The sequence below is a fragment of the Pristiophorus japonicus genome, chromosome 10, assembly GCF_044704955.1.
Source record: "Pristiophorus japonicus isolate sPriJap1 chromosome 10, sPriJap1.hap1, whole genome shotgun sequence".
Classification (NCBI taxonomy): domain Eukaryota; kingdom Metazoa; phylum Chordata; class Chondrichthyes; family Pristiophoridae; genus Pristiophorus; species Pristiophorus japonicus.
Window position 1 is genome coordinate 110325537 of NC_091986.1, and position 18980 is coordinate 110344516.

The 18980-nt window shown below is 43.2% G+C and overlaps 1 protein-coding gene across 1 annotated transcript in view; it reads left to right on the top strand.

Moving 5' to 3' along the window:
• The first annotated feature begins 275 nt into the window (after window positions 1–275).
• The window catches only part of LOC139274783 (NADPH oxidase 4), a 242819-nt gene continuing 224114 nt past the window's right edge, over window positions 276–18980 (top strand). Inside the window, exons 1-2 of the mRNA XM_070891470.1 lie at window positions 276–378; window positions 554–649. Coding sequence (XP_070747571.1) covers window positions 322–378; window positions 554–649 — 153 coding nt within the window. The 5' untranslated portion in view covers window positions 276–321. The remainder of the gene's footprint in view (window positions 379–553; window positions 650–18980) is intronic.

The following is an 18980-nucleotide window of genomic DNA, read 5'->3' on the forward strand; positions in this document are numbered from 1 at the left end:
CTCTATTGTTTTTCTCTGTCTCCCTCAGTCCTTCCCTCCCGCTAACTGTTGGCGTGCGATAGGCTGAGCTGAAAGACGGAATGCGCTTTTTTTTTTAAAAAAAGAGGCTTTAAGTGAAATTTATCCTGGACGCAAAAGCGACCAATTGTAAGCTACGGTGAAGATTTAGGAAATGCAACAACAAGACAAAATCTGTGAGATCAAAGAGGAGCAAGAGGCGGAAGAGCGCCATTGCAGCTCGGAGTCTGGGAAGGTATTTAACGCCGTGGAGCAGGCAAGCCAAATCTCGAGAGCCAGGAGACAACCCAACACCACTGCACCATGGCTTTGTCCTGCAAAAGCTGGCTCTCCAACGAGGGTGGAAAACATCTGTTTTTGGTAGGACTAATGAGTACAAAAAAAATACTCTTCACTATTAGATTTACAACGCATTTTAAAACACTTTTCAAAGTTTTTCGAGTAGGCGAGCCGGTGATCGCCTGAGTTCAAATTGCACTGACTGACTTTACGAGGAACTTTTCCTTAACTTTTCCTCCCTCCTTCCTTTTTTCAGCTTTTCTGGCTGTCGATCAACGTGCTGCTATTTTGGAAAACCTTTACGCTTTATTATTACGGTGCACAGTATTATTACTTGCATCGGATGCTTGGGGTAAGTAGAACAAAAGAACCGTCTCTCAGTCTATCGGACAAGTGCGAGGAGCCGCAGTGAGGGACTGGGTGGAGTATAACTGACAGATGAGCGTTCGCCAGCGAGCTGCTCCTTGGCTATTGTTTGCAAGTAGAAAGGATCGGTATTTATTTCTACTTTTCCATAACCCCCTTCACCATCGCTGAAATGTTTAAACAAGTAAACCTGGGTTTCCGATGTGATTAATGAAAGAAACGGTGGAGGGGGTAGTAACGAGACACCATCTAATGTGGTTTGTACAGAAAGTAACCGGCGACAAAGTATGTCAGCTCTGGTTAGATATGACTCTATGTTTGGAACAGGGGAGCTGATCAATCGCTGGATGTCCGTGGGAATGGACTGATCTGAAAAATTACCTGACGTCATGGGCTAAAACTCACCCGGGGTTACAAAGGAAGCAGGCAGGGGAAGCACTAAAATAGGGAATTTGGAATAAATTTGAAAAAAAAAAATCGCGCCACCACACTGAACTTTGTGAAAGAATGTCCAGTGCGGCACGGTTTAAATCCGGAACCTCCTCTGGGTACGTGCAGTGCGTGTATCGAATGTGGGAAGTAAAACAGGAAGAAGTTCTGTAACATGAAAATGTTTTGAGCCACTTAGTGGTTACAGTTTATACAAATTGGGTTTCATTCATGTCGGTGCAACTGACTGTGGCCAGGAGGCGCATTGATTTCTAAGTATTAACATGGGATGCAACCAAAATGTTCTTCAATTTGGTCAGTTTGACCAGGCTAACGTCAGCAAACGTTGCCTACAAAAAAGTGATGTTCCGATTCCGTTTAACCCGTCAGTGCAAAAACACGTTCACTTTCAGAATCTACATATCCTGCTTTCCTTGTATATGGGGTGGAAAAACTGATTACTTGCAAACTTTTGAAGTGCACTGTTATAAACAAGATTTAGAGAACTGTATATAACTACACAATTTTCCGGGATAAAGTTAAACTTTCCAACTGGTCCTGCATTTTGGGTATTACTATTTTTAATAATAGAATTGCTTGAACTTACTTACCTAGGGAGGTTACATCACTGCATCTGTGGCTGCTTTGTCCCTAGTCTATCCCCAACAGCAGACAGACAAGAGATGTGGAAGGTAAAAAAAACGTCAGGCTTATTTCTGGGCCTAAGGGCAAATGACACTGCTGTGAGGGCTTTTGTGTTCTCCGGTTTCCCCTGACACATTACCCTGAGTGATTATAGCCAACTGGCAATGTATTTCTTACTGATGTGTTTGGGGACGAGAGGTGGGCACCGGAGGGACTGGAGTGCATTATTACCCCCGGCAACCAAATTTTAATTTGATTTTATGTTTTAAAGTTTAATTTGTTTTAATTGCCGGTGTTTTTAGTGTCCCCCTCCCCTTTTATAGGGGGCACTTGTAAAATATGGAATTTTAATGCCCTAAAAAAAACACAAAAAAAACCCTACAAAAAATACAAAATAACCCACAAAAAAAACAAGAAAAAGGGCCTTGGGAAATGTTTGGAGTGTCCCCCAGATCGGGGGGCACGTGAATTAATGTTTATGCTTGCCCCAAAAGAGTTGTGTTTGGGGAAAGAGGATGGCTAGTTTTAAAACTGAGGGAATTTTCTCTATTACATTAAATGATTTGGGAGAATCCAGAACAAGGGCTCAAAGTAACCAGGAATGAAAATGTAGTTCGCACAGCGTCGCAAAAATTGTTTGTCATTTTGATGCAAACTGAATCTGCAAAAAGCAGCACCAGAACTTTCCGCCTGAATACTGCTGCCGCTTTTCACAGCATCTGCCGGCCTCAATAGCTGGCTCCGCCCCTTCACAGCCCATCACTCACCCACTCCATCTGAGGCCATGGAGCATGCTCTGAATTGGCTCCCGGGACATCCTGCTCCAGCCCCCACTCATTGGTCCGTTACCAGGGCCCCCATTACTCAGACATTTTGGCTCCGGGCCGATTTTTCTTCAACCGAATTTCACAGGACTATCCGGGGATTCGGTGGGGGAGGAAGGGGTTGGGTGAGGGTTTAGGGGTATGGGGAAGAACGGTTTTGGGTTGGGGGGAGGAGCACATTTACTGTAGCCACAGAGCGTGATCTCTGCGTAAATTAATGTCCCTCGGTTAATGTTCTCTTTATGCTGCGTGGCTGCGCAGCGCTCTGCAGCTACTCCGCAGCTGGCTCACTGTCTTTTTTTTAAATGGGAAAAACAGCACACGCGAGGTATTTTGAATGGGCCACCAAGCCGCAGGCCCCCAAAAATTAAAGGATCCTTGCCCTCAGTGAGTCAATTCCTTCTACTGGTTGAAAGCAGGAGATTGATATCCCTCCCACCTACTGGAACCCACCCAGTCACACATCCTAGTTCACTTTATTCATCGATTGCAGGACAGCTCGGGGTCACGTTGGTTCCTGATTTGGACCCACGCGTATTCGGGGATGAATTTCCTGAACCAGGGACTCTTCTGGCAACATTGTCCTTCATCTGGATACTGTCCCCGGAAAATGGGAACGCATGGTTACCCTAATCAAGGGATATGGAGCAAAGGCGGGCAAATGGGGTTGAGGTGCAGATCCACCATGATCTAATTAAATAATGCAGTTACCTTTTATGAACATAGGAACAGAAGTAGGCCATTCAGCTCTTCAAGCCTGTCGTATCACTCAATTCGATCATGTACCTCAACCTATGTTCTTAAAGAATATTTCAGAATTACTGTTTGGTTTTGTGCCGTTTCCCAATTTATACTTTATAACATTATCACATTGTACAGAAATTGTTTTGGACAAAGCCTGGGATAAATAATTTCCTTGATGTTGGTCTGTCAATGGTATTTTCATTGAGGCAAATAATGTTTACAACCAGCATACATATGCAAACTGATTTTTCTGGCTGTATTTCAATACCTTGTACTTTAGGGAACATTATGGCTTGGGAGACCAGAGTCAGATACTACATAGCATTGGGTCAATTTGGTGCTGAGGCTTCCTATTATCCCCATTTGTGTCAGTTTATAACAACTGGTGATTAATACCAAAATAGCTGATCATATTTCTGTGGAAACTACATTAAACTATTTTTAAGATCAACTGGGATCACTATTCTAATTGAGACAAAATTTAATTTAAAAAAAAGATCTTTAAGGAGTTCTATGTATCCAAGATGTTCATGCATAAGTCCTTACCCACAAAGGGCAGGGTAGAAAGTGTGAAAGCTAGTCACTTTGTACACTACTATTCCAAGTTTGTTCTTCAACTAATTATAATAAGAGCAGGTCTTCTCAAGCTGTGCATTGTGCAGAGAGCTATAAACAGAGAAAACTAGAAAACAATTCCTATCTAGCATCATTACAAATATTTTACAATCAACAACAATTACTGTGGCATTGCTCCTTTTAAGGTAAGGTAATAAGTAAAAGCGTCCCATACATAACCATCCTATCCTAAGCTACACAAAAAATACCCAAGGTATTTGTTTTCTTCATTTTCAACAGGCTTGCTCACCTATCATTTCCAGGTTTGTTATGCAGTCTGTGGGTAGTGGAGTGTGGGGGTGGGTCCATGAGCAGAGTGCTCCTTCATGTGGATTAGAGATTGTCTAAAGGTGACATGTTGCTCAGTGGGGGCAGAGAAATTAGGCCAGAATGCTCATCAATGGTAAGGAGGGCAATATTGATGTTTGCTGGAGTCTGGGAGGGGTGGGGAGAGACCAGTGGGGGCTAGCTGCTTCCCAGTGTGGTGAAATGGGGAGGAGCTTGCTTGCGTTACAGTGCCTAAATGCAATATGCTGTCATGGTAGATTAGGAACTGACCAAGATTTTGTGTGTATAATCGACTAATAAACACATGTAATTCAAAATTCCTTTGCACTGGGAGGACCATTTCAGTACCTGAATATGGATCTGCAGCTATTACTGTGCACTCCAATCTGTGATCCCAAGTTCTTCTGGATTCTGCTCCTTTCCCTGCTGTTAGTTGCGCTAATTGTTGGATGCTACCACTGCGGCTCAGAACCACTTCAGTATTTGGTGGTTTGGTGGATGGAGGATGCATTTGCGTTGGTGGTCGGGGACTCCTTTTGGATGTGGAAATTTCTAGCTGAGATTCTTTTCTATTCCAGACACTAGAGAATATACTTTTTAAGTGTCAACTACAATACCAAACGAAGATTGAAGCAGTGCAGGTGCTCCTCTCTTTCCCGGAATGCTGTAATTTATTTTCATTCTTTCCCACTCTGTTTTAAAAAAAAATTATACCTGAATCATGATATTTATCCTCTAGCTTCTCCTGAAATCATTTTGAAAAAAAAACAACTGCACCTGCTCAAACTGCTCCAAATTCAGTTCATAAATCTGGGTGTAAAATATCAAATCCAGGCCCAGGATTTTGGGAGAGGCTGAAGCCTTCAAGTAAAAACTTTAATAAAAGAATTGAACAAGCCAAAAGACAATTTAATGGATAAATTTAATTCTTATTGTGAAAAATGTAGTTTTCTGATTTGAAATTTTAGTTTCCTTTAACCCTTATTCTGGATATTAGATGCCAGATTTTCAAAAAGCATTTTGAGAGAATTGTGGGCATTCATTGCCAGATTGTGCTCTCTGACACCCCCTCCCCCCGCCAGCCTGCTCAATTATAGTGACAAGTTTACACAGGCAAAATGCATTAGAGTAGGAATTTATAATGGGAGGTGGGTGGTTAGGTCAAATGCAGCAGACCGGATAGGCTGGATTTTCCCGGGACCCACCCACGGGGCGCGGGGAAACCTGGGAGATGGCAGGAAACCTGGAAGTTCAGGTTTCCTGGCACGCTGTGGAATTGTAACATTATCATAGTTAAATTGTCAACCTGCCTCCTGGCAGTGGGTTGACAGCCCACCCCCGTCTCACCTGAGTGAAAGCTGAAAGTGGGCGGGTTTGGGTCGAGTTTTACATTTGCACAACTTTCACTTCCCTCACCATGCCTCCAACCTGGTACAGGCTTGACGGGCCAAATGGCTTCCTTTTGTGCTGTAACCATTCTATGATTCTATGAACTCACCCATTCTTACCTCTGAAAATTCCAGCCGATGTGTGCGCTCAAGTATGATTTTCAATATATTCTCGATTGATGTTATTTATATGGGGATATACTCTATGTTAAAAATTAGGAGTGCTGAATCCACTTTGAAAAACTTAACTGAACAATTAGGAAGGCAAAGAGGAACTATGAAATTAAATTATCAAGGAACATAAAACAAAATAGTAAAATATTTTACAGGCACATCAATAAAAGAAGGAAAGCTAGGTTGGGAATAGGGCCATTAAGGGATAGACAGGACACTTACCACAAGTAATGAAAGGGAGATGGCAGAAATATGAAATCATTATTTCGCGTTGGTATTTACCAGGGAGATAGAACTGGTGGACATGACATTGGATGATGAGATGAGTAATGAGATAAGCACATTTAAAATAAAGAAAGAGGATATATTAAATAAACTAATCAAAGATGATAAAACCCCTGGTCCGGATGGATTGCATCAATGCATTTTAAAAGAATCTAGGGAAGAGATAGCCGAGGCATTACTATACATATTTAATAATGTGCTCGAAAAAGGTGTAGTGCCAGAGGACTGATGGATAGCTAACACAATACTTATATTTATGAAGGGCAATAAAACATGTCTATGGAATTATATACCAGGCAGCTTAGCATTGGTGGTAGGAAAAATAATGGAATCCCTTCTAAAGGTGAGAATAGAAGAACTTCTAAAAATGAAAAGTATAATAATGAATAGCTGGGGGATTTCAAAAGTGAAAATGTTGCTTGACCAACTTTACTGAATTTTTTGAAGAGGTAATGGAGCGAGTAGACAATGCTAGTGCAGTAGATTTAATCTATCTAGATTTTCAAAAGGCCTTCGATAAGGTATCCCATAACAGACTAATGAATAATCATGGGCGATTTTAACCTCCATATTGACTGGATTAAAGCAAATTGGCCAGAGTAGCCTTGAGGAGGAGTTCATAGTGTATCCGGGATAGTTTCCCTGAACAGTTCATTGCGGAACCAACCAGGGAGCAGGCTATCTTAGATCTAGTACTGTGTAATGAGGCAGGATTAATAAATGATCACATAGTAAAAGATCCTCTAGGAATGAGTGACCATAACATGGTTGAATTTCAAATTCAGTTGGAAGGTGAGAAAGTTGGTTCTCAAACCAGGATCCTAAGCTTAAATAAAGGAGACTACAAAGGTATGAGGGCAGAATTGGCTATAATGGATTAAAGTATGGGATGATTAATGAGTAGTGGCAGACATTTAAGGAGATATTTCATAACTCGCAACAGAAATATATCCTAATGAGAAGGAAATAAGTAAGAGAAGGAATAACTATCCATGGCTAACTAAGGAAATAAGGGTGGGTATCAAATTGAAAACAAAGGCGTACAATGTGGCCAAGACTAGTGGGAGACCAGAGGATTGGGAATTTTTTTTAAGCCAGCAGAGAATGACTAAAAAATGGATAAAGAGGGAAGATAGATTATGAAATGACATGCAGGCATTGACGACGAGACCCAACACCGCCTCCAGTGTGCAAGTGCAGCCTTCGGCCGCCTGAGGAAAAGAGTGTTTGAAGACCAGGCCCACAAAACTGTCACCAAGCTCATGGTCTACAGGGTCGTAGTAATACCCGCCCACCTGTATGGCTCAGAAACGTGGACCATGTACAGTAGACACCTCAAGTCGCTGGAGAAATACCACCAGCGATGTCTCTGCAAGATCCTACAAATCCCCTGGGAGGACAGACGCACAAACATTAGCGTCCTCTTCCAGGCCAACATCCCCAGCATTGAAGCACTGACCACACTTGATCAGCTCTGCTGGGCAGGCCACATAGTTCGCATGCCAGACACGAGACTCCCAAAGCAAGCGCTCTACTCGGAACTCGTCCACGGCAAATGAGCCAAAGGTGGGCAGAGGAAACGTTACAAGGACACCCTCAAAGCCTCCCTGATAAAGTGCGACATCTCCACTGACACCTGGGAGTCCCTGGCCAAAGATCGCCCGAAGTGGAGGAAGTGCAGCCGGGAGGGCGCTGAGCTCCTCGGCTCTCGTCATCAAGAGCATGCAGAAATCAAGCACAGGCAGTGGAAGGAACGTACGGCAAACAAGGCTCCCTGCCTTCCCTTTCCCTCAACGACTATCTGTCCCACCTGTGACAGGGACTGTGGTTTTTGTATTTGACTATATAGTCACCTAAGAACTCATGCTAAAAGTGGAAGCAAGTCTTCCTCGATTCCGAGGTACTGCCTATGACATGAGATTATGAAAGTAAACTAGCACGAAATATAAAAACAGATGGTAAGAGTTTCTACAGGTACATAAAAAGCAAAACAGTGGCTAAAGTAAATGTTGGTCCCCTGGAGGATGAGACTGAGGAATTAATAATGGAGAACAGGGAAGTGGCAGAGATGTTGAACAAATATTTAGCATTGGTCTTCATGGTAGAAGATACTAAAAACATCCCAATGGTGGATAATCAAGGGGCAAGAGGGAGGGAGGAACTTAATACAATCACTATCACAAATAAAGTAGTACTCGGTAAAATAATGGGACTAAAGGCGGACAAGTCCCCTGGACCTGATGGCTTACATCCTAGGGTCTTAAAAGAAGTGGCTGCAGAGATAGTGGATGCATTGGTTGTAATCTACCAAAATTCCCTGGATTCTGGGACGGTCCCAGCGGATTTGAAAACCGCAAATGTAATGCCCCTATTTAAAAAAGGAGGCAGACAAAAAGCAGGAAACTATAAACCAGTTAGCCTAACATCTGTCGTTGGGAAAATGCTGGAGTCCATTATTAAGGAAGCAATAGCGGGACATTTGGAAAAGCATAATTCAATCAAGCAGAGTCAGCATGGTTTTATGAAAGTGAAATCATGTTTGACAAATTTTCTGGAGTTCTTTGAGGATGTAACGAGCAGGGTGGATAAGGGGAACCAGTGAATGTAGTGTATTTGGATTTCCAGAAGGCATTAGATAAGGTGTCACTTAAAAGGTCACTGCACAAGGTTGGGGTTGGGGGTAATATATTAGCATGGATAGAGGATTGGCTAACTAACAGAAAACAGAGAGTCGGGATAAATGTGTCATTTTCCACTTGGCAAACAGTAACTAATAGGGTGCCGCAGGGATCGGTGCTGGGTCCTCAACTATTTACAATCTATATAATGACTTGGATGAAGGGACCGAGTGTAATGTAGCCAAGTTTGCTGATGATACTAAGGGGGGGAAAGCAAATTGTGAGGAGGGCACAAAAAATCTGCAAAGGGATATAGACAAGCTAAGTGAGTGGGCAAAAATTTGGCAGATGGAGTATAATGTGGAAACATTGAGGTTATCCACTTTGGCAGAAAAAAATAGAAAAGCAAATTATAATTTAAATGGAGAAAAAATGCAAAGTGTTGCAGTACAGAAGGACCTGGGGGTCCTTGTGTGTGAAACACAAAACATTAGTATGCAGGTACAGAAGTAATCAGGAAGGCAAACGGAATGTTGGCCTTTATTGCAAGGGGGATAGAGTAAAAAAGCAGAGAAGTCCTGCTACAACTGTACAGGTTATTGGTGAGGCCACACTTGGAGTACTGCGTGCAGTTTTGGTTTCCGTATTTAATGAAGGATATATTTGCATTGGAGGCTGTTCAGAGAAGGTTCACTTGGTTGATTCCAGAGATGAGGGGGTTTGACTAATGAAGATAGGTTGGGCCTATACACATTGGAGTTCAGAAGAATGAGAGGTGATCTTATTGAAACATATAAGACAGTGAGGTGGCTCGACAAGATGGATGCAGAGAGAATATTTCCACTCATAGGGGAAACTAAAACTAGGGGACATAGTCTTAGAATAAAGGGCTGCCCATTTAAAACTGAGATGAGGAGAATTTTCTTCTCTCAGAGGGTTGTAAATCTGTGGAATTCTCTGTCCCAGAGAGCTGTGGAGGTTGTGTCATTGAATATATTTAAGGCTGTGATAGTCAGATTTTTGAGCGATATGCGATTAAAGGGTTATGAGGAGTGGGCGGGGAAGTGGAGCTGAGTCCATGATCAGATCAGCCATTATCTTATTGAATGGCGGAGCAGGCTCTAGGGGCCAAATGGCCTACTCCTGCTCTTATTTCTTATGTTCTTATAAGGTCAGAGAATGCGGAGTCGGGGGACAAGTAGCAGAATGGATTGTACGCTGGCTTCAAGACTGAAAGCAGAGAGTGGGAGAAAAGTGTAGCTCTTTAGAGTGGCTGAAGGTAGGTAGTGGTGTTCCATGAGGATCAGTGCTGGGACCACTACTGTTCACAATTTACAATAACGATTTAGACTTTGGAATCAAAAACACAATTTCTAAATTTGTGGATGACACCAAATTGGGATGAATAGTCAATACTGAGGATGACTGCAACACATTACAGGAGGACATTAATAAACTTGCAGAATGGGCAAATAATAGGCAAATAAATTTCAACACAGATAAATGCGAGATAGTACATTTTGGTAGGAAGAATAATAAGGTCACTTATTACTTGGGGGTGCGAGTTTAGGTGGGGGTGGAGGAACAAAAGGAGCTCGGAGTACAAATACATCAATCACTAAAAGTTGCACCAATGATTAGCAAGGTCATTTAAAAAAGTAAACCAAGCAATATAAGGTTTATTTCTAGAGGGATAGAATTGAAAAGTAGGGAAACTTTGCTAAACCTGTATTGAAGCTTGGTTAGACCACACTTAGAGTACTGTGAGCACTTCTGGTCGCCATATTAAAAGGATAGAGGCACTGGAGAGGGCGCAGAGAAGTTTTACAAGGATGATACGAGAAATGCGAAGGTATACATATCAGGAAATGATGAACAGGCTGGGTGTCTTTTCTCTTGAAAAAAGGTGAGGGGTGACGCTATTGAGGTCTTTAAAATTATGAAAGTTTTCGATGGAGTGGATACAGAGAGAATGTTTGCACTGTGGGGAAGAGCATAACTAGAGACCATCAATATAAGATAGTCACCAAGAAATCCAATAGGGAATTCAGAAGAAACTTCTTTACCCAAAGAGTGGTGAGAATGTGAAACTCGCAACCACAGGGATTGGTTGAAGCGAATAGTATAGATTTAAGGGGAGGCTGGATAAACCTATGCGGGAGAAGGGAATAGAATGTTATGCTGATAGATTTAGATGAGGAAAGACGGGAGGAGGTTTGAGTGAAGCTTAAACACCGGCATGGACTAGTTGGGCCGAATGGCCTGTTTCTGTGCCATATAACCTATGTAATAACTGAGTGGGTACAAAGGATTTTGGAGAAGGAAAGGGAACAGCCAGAAGTTATGGTTCATATTGATATCAATGATATGGGAAGGAATCGAGTTGAGGTCCTGCACAGCAATTAGGACATTCAATTAAAAAGCAAAACCTCAAGGCTAGACATCTTGGTGTAGGAATAGTAAGACATGGGAAGTAAATGGATGAGTAGAAATAGGATGTAAAATGAAAAGATTCAAATTCCTCAGAAATTGAGACCAGTTGTGGGACATGAATGGTCGGTACTAGGTGAGTGGGCTTTACTTGAGCAGGGCTAGGACCAATGTTTTTGCTGGAAGAATAACTAGTGCTTTCCTGATCAATATGTTAAGCTAATATGGTAGGGGATGGGAAAAATAAGATGATGAAGCCGAAAAGGAATCAAAAAAGTGGCAAAGTGATAAGGATGAGAAAAACAGGAAAGTTTAAAAAAAACATTCAAAAGAGGAGGATTAAAATGAATAAGATTCGTGAACAGACAAGCCGATTTGAGTTGTATGTATGTAAATGCACCAAGTAAACTACATAAAATTGGTAAGCTTGAGGAAGCATTGATGTGGAAGGTTTGATGTGGCATTAACAGAAATGTGGCTGAGGCTATCGCTGGATTGAAAGCTAAACATGGTTACACGGTTGCTCAGGAGGAATAGGCTAGGAAAGAAGGATGGGTGGCTTTATTAATCAATGGATTCCCATTTCAGCATGAGAACATTGAGATAATGTAGGAGATTGTAAAATAACTTATCTATTTAGTTAGAGTTAGGGAATAAGAAAAGAACTGTTACTCCATTCAGAATTTATTATAAACTACTAGACAGTGCAAATGAGTTAAAGAAAGATAAATAGACACAAATTAAAGAAAAATGCAGAAATAACAGGGCCATAATAATGGTTGACTTTAATTTTCCAAAGTTAGACTAAGATTAAAATAAAGTAGATGATAAAGAAGGGGTGGGGTATCTACAATTTGTCTAGGACTGTTCTGTGGTTAAAGAATGGATGCATTATTTAATCTAATCCCAGGAAATGTAATGGAACAAGTAGGTAATGTAAGGGCTGGAGGACATCTATAAAATAGGCCCCACAACATAAATAAGTCAAATGTTAAAGATTGAAAAGGAACAATCAAAGAAAATACTATTTGACTGTAAAAACAAACCCAATTTCAATTAGATAATAAAGAACAATCCCAAATAAATTGATAAGATAAACTGGCAGATAAGAAGTGGACAAACAATGGGAAATGTTAAAACATGGTATAATTAGGGTAATCAAAGGAATATGGATAAGGAGTTGGCAAAAGGCAAGATTCCCATCACCAATGCATGCTCGGAAAATTATCTCCCATGTGACATAGAATTACATAGGGCTAGAATTTCCGCTAGCACCCGATTGCTGCCCAAAAGACCGCTAAGGCTGGGAAGATTGGGGTCAAGTTTTGGGCCACGCCTAGAACGGCGCAGCCCCGCGGGCCACGCCTGATTTCCGCGCTCAAAACTGCGCCTAAAACTTACCTTGGTATTCTCCCCCCTGCTGGAACGTTCCAGGCCCTTGGCGCAGCGCAACACAAGCTATGGGGGCGCGGAGCCAGGTCCCGGCACTGAAAAAGTGTGCGCGCATGTGCAGCAGCTCCAGGCCCCCGAGGCTGTGTGGGAGGGGCCCGAAGCATGCCGCCTCTAGCCCTGGCCGAATGGGCTCACTGTGATGACAAAGATCGGACTCGAGCCTCCCTCCTCTTCAGCTCCTGCTCCAATGCGCTTCCTTCTCCCCCTCCCCCCCTCCTTGCCTTCAGCTCCTGCTCCGCTCCAGCTTCCCCACATCCCCTTCCGGTTCGGTCCGGTCCGCTCACCCCCACCTCCAGGTCCTCGGCGGGGCCCGCCCGCCCGGCAGCTTGCAGGGGGCGGGACCTGCCCGAAGTCTTCAGCCCAGCTTCCTCTCCCGTTCAGCCACCACCCTCCATCCCCTCCATCCCCCCCCTCTTTCCCCCCTCCCCTCCCCTCACTGTCAGAAACACAGAGAGACACACTGGGGGGGCCCCGTCCCAGCATGCTGTTGGAGAACTCCCGGTGCTGTAGTCAGTGAGTAGAAACCTAATTTTTTATTTATTGATTTTGTTGTTGTTTTTTTTTAATTTTTAAATTTTTTTTGATTGATTTATTTATCATTTATTATTGATGATGGCTCTTTATTTGTAAAAGTGATGTGTTTCATGTTTGTTAACTTCCCTTTCCCAACTCTATTCCTTACGCCTGATTTCCAAGTGCAGGCAAGGTTTTTCTGAGCGTACAAAAATCTACACTTACTCCATTCTAAGTTAGTTTGGAGTAAGGTTTCGCTGCCGAAACTTGCAAAACAAGTGTAAATGGCCGGACACTCCCCATTTTGAAAAAAAAATCTGTTCTAAAATGAAACTATTCTAACTCACCAGAACTGGAGCAAACTAAATGCCGAGAATTGCAATTCCTAAGATAGTCCATTCTAAACTAGTTGCTCCAAAAAAATAGGAGCAACTCAGGCCGAAACTTGACCCCATTATCATAGAAACATAGAAATTCGGTGCAGGAACAGGCCATTCGGCCCTTCGAGCCTGCACCGCCATTCAATAAGATCATGGCTGATCATTCAACCTCAGTACCCCTTTCCTGCTTTCTCTCCATACCCCTTGATCCCTTTGGCCGTAAGGGCCATATCTAACTCCCTTTTGAATAAATCTAACGAACTGACCTCAACAACTTTCTGCGGTAGAGAATTCCACAGGTTAACCACTCTCTGAGTGAAGAAGTTTCTGCTCATCTTGGTCCTAAATAGCTTACCCCTTATTCTTAGACTGTGACCCCTGGTTCTGGAACTCCCCAGCAACGGGAACATTCTTCTTGCCTCTAACCTGTCCAATCCCGTCAGAATTTTATATGTTTATTTGACATCCCCTCTCATTCTTCTAAACTCCAGTGGATACAAGCCCAGTTGATCCAGTCTCTCCTCATATGTCAGTCCTGCCATCCCGGGAATCAGTCAGGTGAACCTTCGCTGCACTCCCTCAATAGCAAGAACGTCTTTTCTCAGATTAGGAGACCAAAACTGAACACAATATTCTAGGTGTGGCCTCACCAAGGCTCTGTACAACTGCAGTAAGACCTCCCTACTCCTATACTCAAATCCTCTAGCTATGAAGTCCAACATGCCATTTGCCTTCTTCACCGCCTGCTGTACCTGCATGCCAACTTTCAATGACTGATGTACCATGACACCCAGGTCTTGTTGCAACTCCGCTTTTCCTAATCTGTCACCATTCAGATAATAATCTGTCTTCCTGTTTTTGCCACCAAAGTGGATAACCTCTCATTTATGCACATTATACTGCACCTGCCATGCATTTGCTGACTCACCTAACCTGTCCAAGTCACTCCGCAGCCTCTTAACATCCTCCTCACAGCTCACACCGCCACCCAGCTTAGTGTCATCTGCAAACTTGGAAGATATTACATTCAATTCCTTCATCTAAATCATTGATGTATATTGTAAATAGCTGGGGTCCCAGCACTGAACCCTGTGGCACCCCACTGATCACTGCCTGCCATTCTGAAAAGGATCTGTTTATTCCAACTCTCTGCTTCCTGTCTGTCAACCAGTTTTTGAGCCACGTCAATATATTACCCCCAATAACATGTGCTTTAATTTTGCACATCAATCTCTGTGGGACCTTGTCAAGAGCCTTTTGAAAGTCGAAATACACCATATCCACTGGTTCTCCCTTGTCCACCCTACTAATTATATCCTCAAAAAATTCTAGAAGATTTGTCAAGCATGATTTCCCCTTCATAAATCCATACTGACTTGGACCAATCCTGTCACTGCTTTCCAAATGCGCTGTTATTTCATCTTTAATAATTGATTCCAACATTGTCCTTCTCTGCTGAAATTTAAATTTCTCCCAGTCCTCAGGTTTACTGCTTTTTCTGGCCAATTTATATGCCTCTTCCTTGGATTTAACACTATCCCTAATTTCCCTTGTTAGCCATGGTTGAACTACCTTCCCTGTTTTATTTTTACTCCAGACAGGGATGTACAATTGTTGAAGTTCATCCACCGCCGATGTCAGGCTAACCGGTCAATAATTACCTGTTTTCTCTCTCCCTCCTTTTTTAAAAAGTGGGGTTACATTAGCTACCCTCCAGTCCATAGGAACTGATCCAGAGTCAATCGAATATTGGAAAATGATGACCAATGCATCCAATATTTCTAGGGCCACTTCCTTAAGTACTCTGGGATACAGACTATCAGGCCCTGAGGATTTATTGGCCTTCATTCCCATCAATTTCCCTAACATAATTTCCTGACTATTGAGGATTTCCTTCAGTTCCTCCTTTTCGCTAGACCCTCGAACCCCTAATATTTCCATAAGATTATTTGTGTCTTCCTTAGTGAAGACAGAACCAAAGTATTTGTTCAACTGGTCTGCCATTTCTTTGTTCCCCATGAAAAAATTCACCTGATTCTGATTGCAAAGGACCTACGTTGGTCTTCACTAATCTTTTTCTCTTCACATATCTTTAGAAGCTTTTGCAGTCAGTTTTTATGTTCCCTGAAAGCTTCATCTCATACTCTATTTTCCCCCTCCGAATTAGACCCTTTGTCCTCCTCTGCTGACATTTGAATTGCTCCCAGTCCTCAGGTTTGCTGCTTTTTCTGGCCAATTTATATGCCTCTTCCTTGGATTTAACACTATCCCTAATTTCCCTTGTTAGCCACGGTTGAACTACCTTCCCTGTTTTATTTTTACTCCAGACAGGGATGTACAATTGTTGAAGTTCATCCATGCGATCTATAAATGTCTGCCATTGCCTATCCACTGTCAACCCTTTAAGTATCATTCGCCAGTCTATCCTAGCCAATTCACGTCTCATACCATCGGAGTTACCTTTCCTTAAGTTGAGGACCCTAGTCTCTGAATTAACACTGTCACTCTGCATCTTAGTAAAGAATTCTACCATATTATGGTCACTCTTCCCCAGGGGGCCTCTCACAACAAGATTGCTAATTCGTCCTCATTACACAACACCCAGACTAGGATGGCCAGCTCTCTAGTTGGTTCCTCGACATATTGGTCTCGAAAGCCATCCCTAATACACTCCAGGAAATCCTCCTCCACCGCATTGCTACCAGCCCAATTTAAATGTAGATTAAAGTTGCCCATGATAACTGCTGTACCTTTATTGCACGCATCCCTAATTTCTTGTTTGATGCCATCCCCAACCTCACTACTACTGTTTGGTGATCTGTACACAACTCCCACTAGTGTTTTCTGCCCTTTGGTATTCCGCAGCTCCACCCATACAGATTCCACATCATTCAAGCTAATGTCCTTTCTTACGATTGCGTTAATTTCCTCTAACCAGCAACGCTACCCCACCTCCTTTTCCTTGCTGTCTATCCTTCCTGAATGTTGAATAACTCTGGATGTTGAGTTCCCAGCCTTGGTCACCCAGGAGCCATGTCTCCGTAATCCCAATTATATCATATTCGTTAATAGCTGCCTGCGCAGACAATTCATCCACCTTATTACGAATACTCCTCGCATTGAGGTACAGAGCCTTCAGGCTTGTCTTTTTAACACACTTTGTCCCTTTAGACTTTTGCTGTAATGTGGCCCTTTTTGATTTTTGCCTTGGGTTTCTCTGCCCACCACTTTTACTATTCTCCTTTCTATCTTTTGCTTCTGCCCCCAGTTTACTTCACTCTGTCTCCCTGCATAGGTTCCCATCCCCCTGCCATATTAGTTTAAACCCGCCCCAACAGCACTAACAAACACTCCCCCTAGGACATTGGTTCCGGTCCTGCCAAAGTGCAGACCGTCTGCTTTGTACTGGTCCCACCTCCCCCAGAACCGGTTCCAATGTCCCAGGAATTTGAATCCCTCCCTTCTGCACCACTCCTCAAGCCACGTATTCATCTGAGCTATCCTGCGATTCCTACTCTGACTAGCACGTGGCACTGGTAGCAATCCTGAGATTACTACCTTTTGAGGTCCTACTTTTTAATTTAACTCCTAGCTCCCTAAATTCAGCTTGTAGGCGAAAACTTCCCACCAAAATTTAAAAAAATCCGGCAAGCAAAAAACATGGGCCTTGCACCCCCATTCTAGGCAAAAAAGTGCAATTTAGGGTCGATTGGGCGGTTCGTAAACAAATTGGGCAAAAAATAGTAAAATCAATAAAAATTTACCTCGAGGCTGCGGGTTGGGCCTAACATCAGAAAAACAATAAAAATAATTTTTCAAAAAACATCAACAAAAAAATCAAAAAAACATTCCCAAGACACTTTAAAACCAAATCACCACAACACATTTTTAAAATAATTAGTAAAAAAGCAATTACGAACCTTTTCCTTGAAGAGTTACTCATCTACCACCCAGCTCTGCTGATCCTCCGTGGGCGTTTTTTAAAAACTTAACTGCCGGTCACCGCTCAGCCAAATATCACGCCAGGGTGATCTCAGGACAGTGCACACCGGTGGTCTGCTCCCCAGCGGTACCTCCAAACCACCGGTGTAATGTAGGTAAGGACATTTTCGCTCACCTGATTACCGCCCACAAAGGCCAATACTGCCCAGAAACTGGGCGGTAAACCATAGGAAATTCTAACCCTAAATCTACAGCACAGAAACAGGCCATTTGGTCCAACTAGTATTTACACAAGCCTCCTCCCACTCTAATGACCTCTTCGCATCCATCCCATGTAGCTCTCCCCCTTATTTATACATTAAGCCCTTAAATGCATCAATGCAATCATGTGGTAGTGTGTTCCATATTCTCACCACTCTCTTTATATAATTACAAAAATCCTCCTTAAATTCTTTATTTGATCTATTAGTGACTATCTTAATTTATGGTTCGTAGTACTGGACTCACTCACAAGTATTCTTACACAGTCCCTCGGAATTGAGGATGACTTGCTTCACACTAATATGAGTGCTCAGGTGACTGATGAGTCCAATGCGAAACCTACAGTCCTGTCACAGGGGGGACAGATGGTGGTTGGAGGGACGGGTGGGTGGGGCACTTGAGTTGTCGTGCGCTCCTTCCGCTGTTTGCGCTTGGCTTCCGCGTGCTCCCGGCGAAGAGACTCGAGGTATTCTCGAGGTGTTCAGCACCTTTCCGGATGTTTCTCCATTTTGAGCGGTCTTGGACCAGGGATTTCCAGGTGTGGATGGAGTTGTTGCACTTTTTCAAGGATGCTTTGAGGGTGTCCTTCAAGCATTTCCTCTGCTCACCTGGGGCTCGCTTGCCGTGTCGGAGTTCTGAGTAGAGCGCTTGCTTTGGGAGTCTAGTATTAGGCATGCAGACAATGTGGCCTGTCCATCGGAGCTGATCGAGTGTGGTCAATGCTTCGATGCTGGGGATGTTGGCATGAGCGAGAACACTGACGGTGCACCTATCCTGCCGATGGATTTGCAGAATCTTATGTAGGCAGCGTTGGTAGTACTTCTCCAGTGCTTTGAAGTGCCTGCTGTACATAGTCCATGCCTTTGATGCATATAAGAGGGTGGGTATCACCACTGCTCTGTAGACCATGACCTTGGTGCTGGGTTTGAGATCCTGGTCTTCAAACACCCTCTTCCTCAGGCGACCGAAGGCTGCACTAGCACACTGTTGGACTTCGTCATTGACATCTGCCCTTGTTGACAGTTGGCTCCTGAGGAATGGAAAATGGTCCACATTGTCCAAGGCTTTGTTATGGATCATCATAATTGGGGGGCAATGCTGTGTGGCGCGGGCAGGTAGGTAGAGAACCTTTGTCTTACGGATGTTTAGTGTAAGGCCCATACTCTCGTACGCTTCGGTGAAAGTGTTGACGATGGTTTGGAGTTAGATCTCCGAGTGTGCATAAACGCTGAATTCAGCAGTGGCTGAAGAGCTTCTCCCAGAGTCGCAATGCAGTTTCTGCCCACTAAGGGGCACAATCTTCACCGTGCATCAAATTTAAGAAAAATA